Source organism: Oncorhynchus keta, unplaced genomic scaffold (assembly GCF_023373465.1).
Source record: "Oncorhynchus keta strain PuntledgeMale-10-30-2019 unplaced genomic scaffold, Oket_V2 Un_contig_20355_pilon_pilon, whole genome shotgun sequence".
Lineage (NCBI taxonomy): Eukaryota > Metazoa > Chordata > Actinopteri > Salmoniformes > Salmonidae > Oncorhynchus > Oncorhynchus keta.
The window spans coordinates 1-16,791 of record NW_026281957.1 but is presented as its reverse complement, the minus strand read 5'-3'; the positions used below and the strand labels follow the sequence as shown (position 1 = coordinate 16,791).

The 16,791-nt window shown below is 43.3% G+C and overlaps 1 protein-coding gene across 1 annotated transcript in view; it reads left to right on the top strand.

The window, feature by feature from the left end:
• The window catches only part of LOC127920711 (CWF19-like protein 1), a gene marked incomplete at its 5' end in the record, with an annotated part of 53,239 nt that extends 36,682 nt beyond the window's left edge, over window positions 1-16,557 (top strand). Inside the window, 2 exon segments of the mRNA XM_052504751.1 lie at window positions 6,582-6,679; window positions 15,761-16,557. Of these exon segments, the coding sequence (XP_052360711.1) occupies window positions 6,582-6,679; window positions 15,761-15,905 (243 nt within the window).
• Window positions 16,558-16,791: the final 234 nt, after the last annotated feature.

Here is a 16,791-nt window from a genome sequence, read left to right as displayed (position 1 = left end):
CCAAACTGTACCCAGGATACAACCTGTCACATCCTGGTTAAACCCAAACTGAACTAGTACAACCTGAACATCCTGGGTTCAAACCCCAAACTGTCTAGGATACAACCTGTACACATCCTGGGTTCGAACCCCAAACTGTCTAGGAACAGTCCTGTCACACATCCTGGGTTCAAACCCCAAACTGTCTAGATACAACCTGTACATCCTGGGTTCAAACCCCAAACTGTCCAGGATACAACCTGTAACATCCTGGGTTCAAACCCCCTGAACTGTCTAGGATACAGTACCTAGAGAACAGTCCTGACCTGGTTAAGTACCTAGAGAACAGTCCTGGGTTCAAACCCCAGAGAACAGTCCTGACATGGTTAAGTACCCAGAGAACAGTCCTGACATGGTTAAGTACCCAGAGAACAGTCCTGACATGGTTAAGTACCCAGAGAACAGTCCTGACATGGTTAAGTACCCAGAGAACAGTCCTGACATGGTTAAGTACCTAGAGAACAGTCCTGACATGGTTAAGTACCCAGAGAACAGTCCTGACATGGTTAAGTACCCAGAGAACAGTCCTGACATGGTTAAGTACCCAGAGAACAGTCCTGACATGGTTAAGTACCCAGAGAACAGTCCTGACATGGTTAAGTACCTAGAGAACAGTCCTGACATGGTTAAGTACCCAGAGAACAGTCCTGACATGGTTAAGTACCCAGAGAACAGTCCTGACATGGTTAAGTACCCAGAGAACAGTCCTGACATGGTTAAGTACCCAGAGAACAGTCCTGACATGGTTAAGTACCTAGAGAACAGTCCTGACATGGTTAAGTACCCAGAGAACAGTCCTGACATGGTTAAGTACCCAGAGAACAGTCCTGACATGGTTAAGTACCTAGAGAACAGTCCTGACATGGTTAAGTACCCAGAGAACAGTCCTGACATGGTTAAGTACCCAGAGAACAGTCCTGACATGGTTAAGTACCTAGAGAACAGTCCTGACATGGTTAAGTACCTAGAGAACAGTCCTGACATGGTTAAGTACCTAGAGAACAGTCCTGACATGGTTAAGTACCTAGAGAACAGTCCTGACATGGTTAAGTACCTAGAGAACAGTCCTGACATGGTTAAGTACCCAGAGAACAGTCCTGACATGGTTAAGTACCTAGAGAACAGTCCTGACATGGTTAAGTACCCAGAGAACAGTCCTGACATGGTTAAGTACCCAGAGAACAGTCCTGACATGGTTAAGTACCCAGAGAACAGTCCTGACATGGTTAAGTACCCAGAGAACAGTCCTGACATGGTTAAGTACCTAGAGAACAGTCCTGACATGGTTAAGTACCTAGAGAACAGTCCTGACATGGTTAAGTACCTAGAGAACAGTCCTGACATGGTTAAGTACCCAGAGAACAGTCCTGACATGGTTAAGTACCCAGAGAACAGTCCTGACATGGTTAAGTACCTAGAGAACAGTCCTGACATGGTTAAGTACCTAGAGAACAGTCCTGACATGGTTAAGTACCTAGAGAACAGTCCTGACATGGTTAAGTACCCAGAGAACAGTCCTGACATGGTTAAGTACCTAGAGAACAGTCCTGACATGGTTAAGTACCTAGAGAACAGTCCTGACATGGTTAAGTACCCAGAGAACAGTCCTGACATGGTTAAGTACCCAGAGAACAGTCCTGACATGGTTAAGTACCCAGAGAACAGTCCTGACATGGTTAAGTACCTAGAGAACAGTCCTGACATGGTTAAGTACCTAGAGAACAGTCCTGACATGGTTAAGTACCTAGAGAACAGTCCTGACATGGTTAAGTACCTAGAGAACAGTCCTGACATGGTTAAGTACCTAGAGAACAGTCCTGACATGGTTAAGTACCTAGAGAACAGTCCTGACATGGTTACCCCTAGAGAACAGTCCTGACATGGTTAAGTACCCAGAGAACAGTCCTGACATGGTTAAGTACCCAGAGAACAGTCCTGACATGGTTAAGTACCTAGAGAACAGTCCTGACATGGTTAAGTACCTAGAGAACAGTCCTGACATGGTTAAGTACCTAGAGAACAGTCCTGACATGGTTAAGTACCCAGAGAACAGTCCTGACATGGTTAAGTACCCAGAGAACAGTCCTGACATGGTTAAGTACCTAGAGAACAGTCCTGACATGGTTAAGTACCTAGAGAACAGTCCTGACATGGTTAAGTACCCAGAGAACAGTCCTGACATGGTTAAGTACCTAGAGAACAGTCCTGACATGGTTAAGTACCTAGAGAACAGTCCTGACATGGTTAAGTACCCAGAGAACAGTCCTGACATGGTTAAGTACCTAGAGAACAGTCCTGACATGGTTAAGTACCTAGAGAACAGTCCTGACATGGTTAAGTACCTAGAGAACAGTCCTGACATGGTTAAGTACCTAGAGAACAGTCCTGACATGGTTAAGTACCTGGTTAGAGAACAGTCCTGACATGGTTAAGTACCCAGAGAACAGTCCTGACATGGTTAAGTACCCAGAGAACAGTCCTGACATGGTTAAGTACCTAGAGAACAGTCCTGACATGGTTAAGTACCCAGAGAACAGTCCTGACATGGTTAAGTACCTAGAGAACAGTCCTGACATGGTTAAGTACCCAGAGAACAGTCCTGACATAGTCATTCAAGGTTTTTACATTTTATGTTTTTAAATGTTTACTAGAGAACAGTCCTGAGAATAATAGTAAGACATCAAAGCTATGAACATCCATATGACATGGTTAGTAACCAGAAACAGTCCTGACAAATGGTATATTTGAGTTCCAAAGTAGAACAGTTTGCCTGACCACTTTGAAGTACTCTTGAGAACAGTCCTGACTTGGTTGGTATTCTCTCCTCCAGCTTCACTGACATGGTATTCTCTCCTCCAGTCCTCACGGTATTCTCTCCTCCAGTTCACTGTTGGTATTCTCTCCTCCAGAACTTCCTCATGGTTTAGTCCTCCAGCTTCAGTCCTGACATGGTTAAGCTTCACTCTTGGTATTCAGTCCTGACTTCATGGTTGGTATTCTCTCCTCCAGTCACTCATGGTTAAGTCCTCCAGAACTTCCTGACATGGTATTCTACCCACCAGCTTCAGTCCTGACATGGTTAAGCTTCACTCTTGAGAACAGTCCTCCAGGTTCACTCTTGGTACCTCAGAGAACAGTCCTGACATGGTTTCTCTCCCCAGAGAACAGTCTTGACATGGTTAAGCTTCCTCTTGAGAACAGTCCTGAGCATCTTGGTATAAAGTCCCCAGAGAACAGTCCTGACATTCTCTCATCCAGGTTTTTTACTTTTATTTTTTAAAGTTTCACTCTTGGTATTTTCTAGCACTCTTGGTATTCTCTCCTGCAGCTTCAAATTGGTATTCTCTCATAGCTTCACTCTTGAAACCAAAAAAGTGTTCCATTATATTTGAGATTCTTCAAAGTAGCCACACTTTGCCTTGATGACAGCTTGCACACTCTTGGTATTCTCTCCTCCAGCTTCACGAGGTCGTCACCTGGAACGTATTTCAATTAAAGGTGTGCCTTGTTAAAAGTTCATTTGTGGAATTTATTTCCTCAATGTGTTTGAGCCAATTAATTGTGTTGTGACAAGGTAGGGGTGGTATACAGAGGATAGCCCTATTTGGTAAAAGACCATGTCCATATTATGGCAAGAACAGCTCAAATAAGCAAAGTGACGACCGTCATTACTTTAAGACATGAAGGTCAGTCAATCCGGGAAAAGGTAAAGAATATTTTTCAAGCGCAAAAACCATTATGACTGTCACAGGAAAGGAAGACCCAGAGTTACCTCTGCTCAGAGGACAAGTTCATTAGAGTCACCAGCCTCAGATTGGAAAGGAAGACCCAGAGTTACCTCTGCTCAGAGGACAAGTTCATTAGAGTCACCAGCCTCAGATTGGAAAGGAAGACCCAGAGTTACCTCTGCTCAGAGGACAAGTTCATTAGAGTCACCAGCCTCAGATTGCAGCCCAAAATACAATTCTTCACAGAGTTCAAGCCTCAGATTGAAATCTGACATCAACTGCTCAGAGGAGAAGTTCATTAATCACCAGCCTTCATGGTAATTGAAGACAAAGAAACCACTACTAAAGGACAATAATAGAAGAGACTTGCTTGGAAAGAAAGAGTTACCTCTAATGCAATGGACATTAGATTGGTAGAAATATGTCCTGTTGTCCAAATGGACAAGTTTTAGGTTCCAACCTGTCAGATTGGAAAGAGACCCAGAGTTAGCTCAGAGGACATGTTCTGCATGTGTGGTTTCAGATGGAAATGGAGGAGGAGACCCAGTGTTACTTTGCTTGTGACAAGTTCATTTAGAGTTACCAGCCTCACATTGGAACCAGGATGACCACAGCATTCTCTGCAGATCCCATCTGGTTTGTAGCTTTACCAGCCTCATTTGAACAGGACAGACCCAAAGTTACCTCCTCAGAGGCTGTGTAAGTTACCAGCTATTTGAAAGGAAGACCCAGAGTACTGCATCAGAGGACAAGTTCATTGTCACCAGCCTCAGATTGGAGATGGTTTGACCAGATGGACCTACTGAGAGGACAAGTTCATTCCAACACCAGCCTCAACAGATTGGGAACTGGAAGACTGTTGGAAAAGCATTCCAGGGAAAGTTCATTAGAGAATGCCTCAGATGGAAAGCTGAAGATCAAGTTACCTCTGCTCAAACAAGTTCATGAAGGTAATCAGATTGGAATAGGAAGACTTTTCTGCTCAGAGGACAAGTTATTATGTTTTTCATGATCACCAGCCATCAGATTGGAATAGTTTTGATGACCCAGAGTTACTACTCTACAGAGGACAAGTTCAAATAAAGAGAACCAGCCTCAGATTGAGGAAGGTGTTAAACGGCTCAGAGGACAAGTATATATTTTGACCATCAGATTGCAGCCCAAAATAAATTCCCTTGAACAGAGTTCAAGTAAACGTTTGACTGTGTACATCATGTTGGAAACATCAAATGATATCAACCTTCATGGTAGGTGTCTGAAAAGAAACCACTACTTGTGTAATATGAAACAGTCAAATGCATATCAATTGCCCAAGAATGAGCAATGGACATCTAACTGGTAAACTTGTATGTCCTGTTGTCCAAATCAAGATTTTGGTCAACCCCTTTGTGAGTAGGTGTCTAGGTGAACGTTGATTCTGCATGTGAAACATCAAATGCATTCAACCCCTTGAATGGAGGAGGAGGTGTGGGGTGCTTTGACTTGTGACATCAAATGCTGATTTTATTTGACTTGTGTAAAAACATCAAATGCCAGCATGGCTATCCCAGAATGAGTAGGTGTCTAAACGTTTGACTTGTGTACTATATTTTGAAACAGGAAACACCCAAAACAACCTCCAGGCTGTGTAAGTGCTATTTGACAAGGAGAGTGATGGAGTATAAATGACCCCTCAAATCATATCAAACCAAAAGATGTTTGGGATGAGATGAGAACCGCATCTAATGAAAACAAGTTTCAGATCAACAAGTGCTAAAATGTGAGAACTCATTCAAGACTGTTGATAAGCAATGCAGTTGGTAAGCTGGTTGAGCTAGGATGCCAATGCTGGGAGATGATAATGCTGTCATCAAAAGGGTAGGACATGGTAATGTTGAGAGAAATGCAAATATTGGGATGATAATTAACATGGTTTTGGGGGAGATGATACATGATTAGGTGTTTATTTTTAACAATTTTGATGTCTTCTACTACTCAACAATGTAGGGAAATGAAATAAAGAAACAATGGTAATGCTGGGAGATGATAATGGTAGGACATCAAATGCATATCAACAAATGTCAGTATTTATGTGTAGAACCATATTAATGAGTGAACATAGTTTCAGATCAACTGAAGCTTTAAAAACAGAGACATTAAATTGGGAGATGATAATGCTAGGACATGGTAATGCTGGAGATGATAATGGCTAGGACATGGTAATGTTGGGAGACAATGCTAGGACATGGTAATATTGGGAGATGATAATGCTAGGACAGGTAATGCTGGTAGATGATAATGGTAGGACATGGTAATGCTGGGAGACAATGCTAGGACATGGTAATGGGGAGACGATAATGCTAGGGCATTGTAATGCTGGTAGATGATAATGCTAGGACATGGTAATGTTGGGAGACAATGCTAGGACACGGTAATGCTGGGAGATGATAATGCTAGGACACGGTAATATTGGGAGATGATAATGCTAGGGCAGTGTAATGCTGGCAGATGATAATGTTAGGACATTGTAATGCTGGGTGATGGTAATGCCAGGACACGGTAATGCTGGGAGACGATAATGCTGCGACATGATAATGCTACGACATGGTAATGCTGGGAAATGGTCATGCCGGGAGATGGTAATGCTGGGAAATGGTAATGCTGAAACTGTGGTCGTCTGTAGGCCATTTGGTAGAGCATGGTGGTTGCAACACCAGGATAGTGAGTTGGATTCCCGGGACCACCCAGACGTTAACTGTAACAGGACTGTCAAGTTGCTTTTACATATTTTCTGATAATTCTTGGTTATAATAAATAATATTTTATTTCTATCAGATTGCTCCTCCAGGGACACCGTACTTCTACGTAGAGCTGGACTCTGGAGAGAAACTCTTCTACCGCATTCAGAAAAACTTCCCTCTGCAGTTTGGCAGGTATATACACACACACACACCATATATGATCTAACCTAGAAACTAGTGATGTGCATCTTTCAAGGATAAAGCGTTACCTGTCTAACAGGGGGTGTTCTTTAAGCCTCTCCAACATAATCCAGGTAGAATCAGGCATTCTCCAGGGCAGCTGTCTAGGCCCCTTACTTGTTTCAATATTTACTGACGACATGTCACACTGGCTTTGAGTTAAGCCAGAGTGTCTATATATGCGGATGACTCAACACTATACACGTCAGCTACTACAGAGACTGTAATGACTGCAACACTCAACAAAGAGCTGCAGTTAGTTTCAGAGTGGGTGGCAAGGAATAAGTTAGCCTTAAATATTTATAAAACTAAAAGCACTGTATTTGGAACAAAACACTCACTAAAACCCTAAACCCCATCTAAATCTCATAATAAATGCATGTGGAAATTGAGCAAGTTGAGGTGACTAAACCCTGGATTGTAAACTGTCATGGTCAAAACATGTTGATACAACAGTAGCTAAGATGGGGAGAAGTCTGTCCATAATAAAGTGCTGCTCTACCTTCTTAACAACACTATCAACAAGGCAGGTCCTAGTTTCTACCTTCATAACAACACTATCAACAAGGCAGGTCCTACAGGCCCTAGTTTCTACCTTCTTAACAACACTATCAACAAGGCAGGTCCTACAGGCCCTAGTTTCTACCTTCTTAACAACACTATCAACAAGGCAGGTCCTACAGGCCCTAGTTTCTACCTTCTTAACAACACTATCAACAAGGCAGGTCCTACAGGCCCTAGTTTCTTCCTTCTTTACAAAACTATCAACAAGGCAGGTCCTACAGGCCCTAGTTTCTTCCTTCTTAACAATACTATCAACAAGGCAGGTCCTACAGGCTCTAGTTTCTTCCTTCTTAACAATACTATCAACAAGGCAGGTCCTACAGGCCCTAGTTTCTTCCTTCTTAACAATACTATCAACAAGGCAGGTCCTACAGGCCCTAGTTTTGTCTCACCTTGACTACTGTTCAGTCGTGTGGTCAGTTGCCACAAAGAGGCAGTTGAGTATCTTGAGCATCAACATGTGGGTTTGATTACAGGCTCAAAATGGCCAGAAACAAAGCACTTTCTTCTGAAACTCGTTAGTCTATTCTTGTTCTGAGAAATTAAGGCTATTCCATGCGAGAAATTGTCAAGAATCTGAAGAGCTCGTACAACGCTGTGTACTACTCCTTCACGGAACAGGGCGAACTGTTTCTAACCAGAATAGAAAGAGTGGGAGGCCCCGGTGCACAACTGAGCAAGAGTAGAAGTACATTAGACTATCTCCGGTTAGAGTGTTTGGCTAGTAACCAAAAGGTTGCAAGTTCAAACCCCTGAGCTGACAAGGTTCAAATCTGTCGTTCTGCCCCTGAACAGGTAGTTAACCCACTGTTCCTAGGCCGTCATTGAAAATAAGAATTTGTTCTTAACTGACTTACCTAGTTAAATAAAGGTTAAATAAAATAACAAATCTAGTTTGAGAAACAGGCAGCTTCATTAAATAGTACTCGCCCGTCTCAACGTCAACAGTGAAGGGAGACTAGGCATCTACCACACACCTACCACTATCAGAGTAGAGACATAAAGGAGACTAGGCATCTACCACACACCTACCACTATCAGATTAGAGCCATAAAGGAGACTAGGCATCTACCACACACCTACCACTATCAGATTAGTGCCATAAAGGAGACTAGACATCTACCACACACCTACCACTATCAGATTAGTGCCATAAAGGAGACTAGACATCTACCACACACCTACCACTATCAGATTAGGGCCATAAAGGAGACTAGACATCTACCACACTACTACCAATATCAGATTAGGGCCAAAGGGGAGACTAGACATCTACCACACACCTACCACTATCAGATTAGTGCCATAAAGGAGACTAGGCATCTACCACACACCTACCACTATCAGATTAGTGCCATAAAGGAGACTAGACATCTACCACACACCTACCACTATCAGATTAGTGCCATAAAGGAGACTAGACATCTACCACACACCTACCACTATCAGATTAGGGCCATAAAGGAGACTAGACATCTACCACACTACTACCAATATCAGATTAGGGCCAAAGGGGAGACTAGACATCTACCACACACCTACCACTATCAGATTAGTGCCATAAAGGAGACTAGACATCTACTACACCACTACCAATATCAGATTAGTGCCATAAAGGAGACTAGGCATCTACCACACACCTACCACTATCAGATTAGTGCCATAAAGGAGACTAGACATCTACCACACCACTACCAATATCAGATTAGGGCCAAAAGAGATTCTAGACATCTACCACACCACTACCAATATCAGATTAGGGCCAAAAGAGATTCTAGACATCTACCACACACCTACCACTATCAGATTAGTGCCATAAAGGAGACTAGGCATCTACCACACACCTACCACTATCAGATTAGAGCCATAAAGGAGACTAGACATCTACCACACACCTACCACTATCAGATTAGTGCCATAAAGGAGACTAGGCATCTACCACACACCTACCACTATCAGATTAGAGCCATAAAGGAGACTAGGCATCTACCACACACCTACCACTATCAGATTAGTGCCATAAAGGAGACTAGACATCTACCACACACCTACCACTATCAGATTAGTGCCATAAAGGAGACTAGGCATCTACCACACACCTACCACTATCAGATTAGTGCCATAAAGGAGACTAGGCATCTACCACACACCTACCACTATCAGATTAGTGCCATAAAGGAGACTAGGCATCTACCACACACCTACCACTATCAGATTAGTGCCATAAAGGAGACTAGACATCTACCACACACCTACCACTATCAGATTAGTGCCATAAAGGAGACTAGGCATCTACCACACACCTACCACTATCAGATTAGTGCCATAAAGGAGACTAGGCATCTACCACACCACTACCACTATCAGATTAGTGCCATAAAGGAGACTAGACATCTACCACACCACTACCAATATCAGATTAGAGCCATAAAGGAGACTAGGCATCTACCACACACCTACCACTATCAGATTAGTGCCATAAAGGAGACTAGACATCTACCACACTACTACCACTATCAGATTAGTGCCATAAAGGAGACTAGGCATCTACCACACACCTACCACTATCAGATTAGTGCCATAAAGGAGACTAGACATCTACCACACACCTACCACTATCAGATTAGTGCCATAAAGGAGACTAGGCATCTACCACACCACTACCACTATCAGATTAGGGCCATAAAGGAGACTAGGCATCTACCACACTACTACCACTATCAGATTAGTGCCATAAAGGAGACTAGACATCTACCACACCACTACCAATATCAGATTAGAGCCATAAAGGAGACTAGGCATCTACCACACACCTACCACTATCAGATTAGTGCCATAAAGGAGACTAGGCATCTACCACACACCTACCACTATCAGATTAGTGCCATAAAGGAGACTAGGCATCTACCACACACCTACCACTATCAGTTTAGGGCCAAACGAGATTCTAGACATCTACCACACTACTACCACTATCAGATTAGTGCCATAAAGGAGACTAGGCATCTACCACACACCTACCACTATCAGATTAGTGCCATAAAGGAGACTAGACATCTACCACACACCTACCAATATCAGATTAGTGCCATAAAGGAGACTAGGCATCTACCACACACCTACCACTATCAGATTAGTGCCACCTTCTCCTCCCTCTAGAATCTACCACTCTACTACCAATATCAGATTAGAAAAGGAGACTAGACATCTACCACACTACTACCAATATCAGATTAGAGCCATAAAGGAGACTAGACATCTACCACCCCACTACCACTATCAGATTAGAGCCATAAAGGAGACTAGACATCTACCACTATCACCATAAAGGAGACTAGACATCTCCTTACCACACCACTACCAATATCAGATTAGACCATAAAGGAGACTAGACATCTACCACACCACTACCAATATCAGAGTTAGAGCCATAAAGGAGACTAGACATCTACCACACCACTACCAATATCAGATTAGAGCCATAAAGGAGACTAGGCATCTACCACACACTACCACTATCAGATTAGTGCCATAAGGAGACTAGACATCTACCACACTACTACCAATATCAGATTAGAGCCATAAAGGAGACTAGACATCTACCACACTGCTACCAATATCAGATTAGAGCCATAAAGGAGACTAGACATCTACTAATAATACTACTACCAATATCAGATTAGAGCCATAAAGGGAGACTAGACATCTACCACACTACTACCAATATCAGATTAGTGCCATAAAGGAGACTAGACATCTACCACACCACTACCAATATCAGATTAGAGCCATAAAGGAGACTAGACATCTACCACACCACTACCACTATCAGATTAGAGCCATAAAGGAGACTAGACATCTACCACACCACTACCAATATCAGATTAGAGCCATAAAGGAGACTAGACATCTACCACACACTACCAATATCAGATTAGCCCTTACCTGCAGCCATAAAGGAGACTAGACATCTACCACACCACTACCAATATCAAATTAGAGCCATAAAGGAGACTAGACATCTACCACACTACTACCAATATCAGATTAGAGCCATAAAGGAGACTAGACATCTACCACACCACTACCAATATCAGATTAGAGCCATAAAGGAGACCTAGACATCTACCACACCACTACCAATATCAGATTAGAGCCATAAAGGAGACTAGACATCTACCTGTACCACTACCAATATCAGATTAGAGCCATAAAGGAGACTAGACATCTACCACACACCTACCACTATCAGATTAGAGCCATAAAGGAGACTAGACATCTACTACACCACTACCAATATCAGATTAGAGCCATAAAGGAGACTAGACATCTACTACACACACTACCAATATCAGATTAGTGCCATAAAGGAGACTAGACATCTACTACACCACTACCAATATCAGATTAGAGCCATAAAGGAGACTAGACATCTACCACACCACTACCAATATCAGATTAGAGCCATAAAGGAGACTAGACATCTACCACACCACTACCAATATCAGATTAGAGCCATAAAGGAGACTAGACATCTACTACACCACTACCAATATCAGAGTAGAGCCATAAAGGAGACTAGACATCTACTACACCACTACCACTATCAGAGTAGAGCCATAAAGGAGACTAGACATCTACCACACTACTACCAATATCAGAATAGAGCCATAAAGGAGACTAGACATCTACTACACCACTACCAATATCAGATTAGAGCCATAAAGGAGACTAGACATCTACTACACCACTACCAATATCAGAGTAGAGCCATAAAGGAGACTAGACATCTACCACACTACTACCAATATCAGATTAGAGCCATAAAGGAGACTAGACATCTACCACACCACTACCAATATCAGATTAGAGCCATAAAGGAGACTAGACATCTACCACACCACTACCAATATCAGATTAGAGCCATAAAGGAGACTAGACATCTACCACACTACTACCAATATCAGATTAGAGCCATAAAGGAGACTAGACATCTACTACACCACTACCAATATCAGATTAGAGCCATAAAGGAGACTAGACATCTACCACACCACTACCAATATCAGAATAGAGCCATAAAGGAGACTAGACATCTACTACACCACTACCAATATCAGATTAGAGCCATAAAGGAGACTAGACATCTACCACACCACTACCAATATCAGATTAGAGCCATAAAGGAGACTAGACATCTACCACACCACTACCAATATCAGATTAGAGCCATAAAGGAGACTAGACATCTACCACACCACTACCAATATCAGATTAGAGCCATAAAGGAGACTAGACATCTACCACACTACTACCAATATCAGATTAGAGCCATAAAGGAGACTAGACATCTACCACACTACTACCAATATCAGATTAGAGCCATAAAGGAGACTAGACATCTACCACACCACTACCAATATCAGATTAGAGCCATAAAGGAGACTAGACATCTACCACACCACTACCAATATCAAATTAGAGCCATAAAGGAGACTAGACATCTACTACACCACTACCAATATCAGATTAGAGCCATAAAGGAGACTAGACATCTACCACACCACTACCAATATCAGATTAGTGCCATAAAGGAGACTAGACATCTACCCCACCACTACCAATATCAGATTAGAGCCATAAAGGAGACTAGACATCTACCACACTACTACCAATATCAGATTAGTGCCATAAAGGAGACTAGACATCTACTACACCACTACCAATATCAGATTAGAGCCATAAAGGAGACTAGACATCTACCACACTACTACCAATATCAGATTAGAGCCATAAAGGAGACTAGACATCTACCACACCACTACCAATATCAGATTAGAGCCATAAAGGAGACTAGACATCTACTACACCACTACCAATATCAGAATAGAGCCATAAAGGAGACTAGACATCTACCACACCACTACCAATATCAGATTAGAGCCATAAAGGAGACTAGACATCTACCACACCACTACCAATATCAGAGTAGAGCCATAAAGGAGACTAGACATCTACCACACCACTACCAATATCAGATTAGAGCCATAAAGGAGACTAGACATCTACTACACCACTACCAATATCAGATTAGAGCCATAAAGGAGACTAGACATCTACTACACCACTACCAATATCAGATTAGTGCCATAAAGGAGACTAGACATCTACTACACCACTACCAATATCAGATTAGAGCCATAAAGGAGACTAGACATCTACTACACCACTACCAATATCAGATTAGAGCCATAAAGGAGACTAGACATCTACTACACCACTACCAATATCAAATTAGAGCCATAAAGGAGACTAGACATCTACTACACCACTACCAATATCAGATTAGAGCCATAAAGGAGACTAGACATCTACTACACCACTACCAATATCAAATTAGAGCCATAAAGGAGACTAGACATCTACTACACCACTACCAATATCAGATTAGAGCCATAAAGCAGACTAGACATCTACCACACTACTACCAATATCAGATTAGAGCCATAAAGGAGACTAGACATCTACTACACCACTACCAATATCAAATTAGAGCCATAAAGGAGACTAGACATCTACTACACCACTACCAATATCAGATTAGAGCCATAAAGGAGACTAGACATCTACCACACCACTACCAATATCAGATTAGAGCCATAAAGGAGACTAGACATCTACTACACCACTACCAATATCAGATTAGAGCCATAAAGGAGACTAGACATCTACTACACCACTACCACTATCAGATTAGAGCCATAAAGGAGACTAGACATCTACTACACCACTACCAATATCAGATTAGAGCCATAAAGGAGACTAGACATCTACTACACCACTACCACTATCAGATTAGAGCCATAAAGGAGACTAGACATCTACTACACCACTACCACTATCAGATTAGAGCCATAAAGGAGACTAGACATCTACCACACCACTACCAATATCAGAATAGAGCCATAAAGGAGACTAGACATCTACTACACCACTACCAATATCAGAGTAGAGCCATAAAGGAGACTAGACATCTACTACACCACTACCAATATCAGATTAGAGCCATAAAGGAGACTAGACATCTACCACACTACTACCAATATCAGATTAGAGCCATAAAGGAGACTAGACATCTACTACACCACTACCAATATCAGATTAGAGCCATAAAGGAGACTAGACATCTACTACACCACTACCAATATCAGATTAGAGCCATAAAGGAGACTAGACATCTACTACCAATATCAGATTAGAGCCATAAAGGAGACTAGACATCTACTACACCACTACCAATATCAGATTAGAGCCATAAAGGAGACTAGACATCTACTACACCACTACGCAGTTCCATGCTTGGAGATCAATGACTGTCAACGCAGTTGAGATGAGAGATATTTTCAGAAGCTAGAAAGAAAGTAATATCAGCAAACAAAAATTGTGAACCAGCATGACCTTTGAACCTATTTTCTAACTGATGCTACGTTTTGGATCGGTTAGGGGTCCCTGGACTGATGCTACGTTTTGGATCGGTTAGGGGTCCCTGGACTGATGCTACGTTTTGGATCGGTTCGGGGTCCCTGGACTGATGCTACGTTTTGGATCGGTTAGGGGTCCCTGGACTGATGCTACGTTTTGGATCGGGGTCCCTGGACTGATGCTACGTTTTGGATCGGGGGGTCCCTGGACTGATGCTACGTTTTGGATCGGTTAGGGGTCCCTGGACTGATGCTACGTTTTGGATCGGTTAGGGGTCCTTGGACTGATGCTACGTTTTGGATCGGTTAGGGGTCCCTGGACTGATGTTACGTTTTGGATCGGTTCGGGGTCCCTGGACTGATGCTACGTTTTGGATCGGTTAGGGGTCCCTGGACTGATGCTACGTTTTGGATCGGTTAGGGGTCCCTGGACTGATGCTACGTTTTGGATCGGTTAGGGGTCCCTGGACTGATGCTACGTTTTGGATCGGTTAGGGGTCCCTGGACTGATGCTACGTTTTGGATCGGGGGCCCTGGACTGATGCTACGTTTTGGATCGGTTCGGGGTCCCTGGACTGATGCTACGTTTTGGATCGGGGTCCCTGGACTGATGCTCTAGTATCTTCAACATTTGATTCAGGGACGCATATGGGTCATTCCAGCCCTACTGAAAACAGTTACTAACGTGTCTCTCTGTGTGTCTCTCTGTGTGTCTCTCTGTGTGTCTCTCTGTGTGTCTCTCTGTGTGTCTCTCTGTGTGTCTCTCTGTGTCTCTCTGTGTGTCTCTCTGTGTGTCTCTCTGTGTGTCTCTCTGTGTCTCTCTCTGTGTCTCTCTGTGTGTCTCTCTGTGTCTCTCTCTGTGTCTCTCTCTGTGTCTCTCTCTGTGTGTCTCTCTGTGTGTCTCTCTCTGTGTGTCTCTCTCTGTGTGTCTCTCTCTGTGTGTCTCTCTCTGTGTGTCTCTCTCTGTGTGTCTCTCTGTGTGGTGCAGGGAGGTGTTGGCCAGCGAGGCATTGCTGAACATCCCGGAGAGGGCCGACTGGAGAGAGTGTAAACAGACCCCAGAGGAGGAGGAGGGTCTGAGCAAACAACTACGAAACGACTTCCAACCATACGACTTTGCACTGGAAGACTGAACACCGACACACACTGTACCGTACAGGAGGGGTGTAATGGTACACGTTTTCATACTGAACCATTGGGTACGGGGACTTGTGGATGAACAACACCAGTCCTATAGTCTGTGTTGTGCTGTAGGCCTGTGTCTGCAGTAAAGCTGAACATTTCAGTCTATTCCGTTGAAACAACTAGAGCCTATGTGCACGTTGTAATCAAAATTCAAATCTTAATTGGCGCATTTCAAAAACCGTCCTTTTGTGAGGCACAGCCGGGAACTAGTTCTGTACGATGGTGATTGGTGGGGTCAAACCATAACCAGAGGATTCTCCATCGATGGTGATTGGTGGGGTCAAACCATAACCAGAGGATCCTCCATCGATGGTGATTGGTGGGGTCAAACCATAACCAGAGGATCCTCCATCGATGGTGATTGGTGGGGTCAAACCATAACCAGAGGATCCTCCATCGATGGTGATTGGTGGGGTCAAACCATAACCAGAGGATCCTCCATCGATGGTGATTGGTGGGGTCAAACCATAACCAGAGGATCCTCCATCGATGGTGATTGGTGGGGTCAAACCATAACCAGAGGATCCTCCATCGATGGTGATTGGTGGGGTCAAACCATAACCAGAGGATCCTCCATCGATGGTGATTGGTAACCAGAGGATCCTCCATCGATGGTGATTGGTGGGGTCAAACCATAACCAGAGGATCCTCCATCGATGGTGATTGGTGGGGATGGTGATTGGTGGGGTCAAACCATCCAGAGGATCCTCCATCGATGGTGATTGGTGGGTCAAACCATAACCAGAGGATCCTCCATCGATGGTGATTGGTGGGGTCAAACCATAACCAGAGGATCCTCCATCGATGGTGATTGGTGGGGTCAAACCATAACCA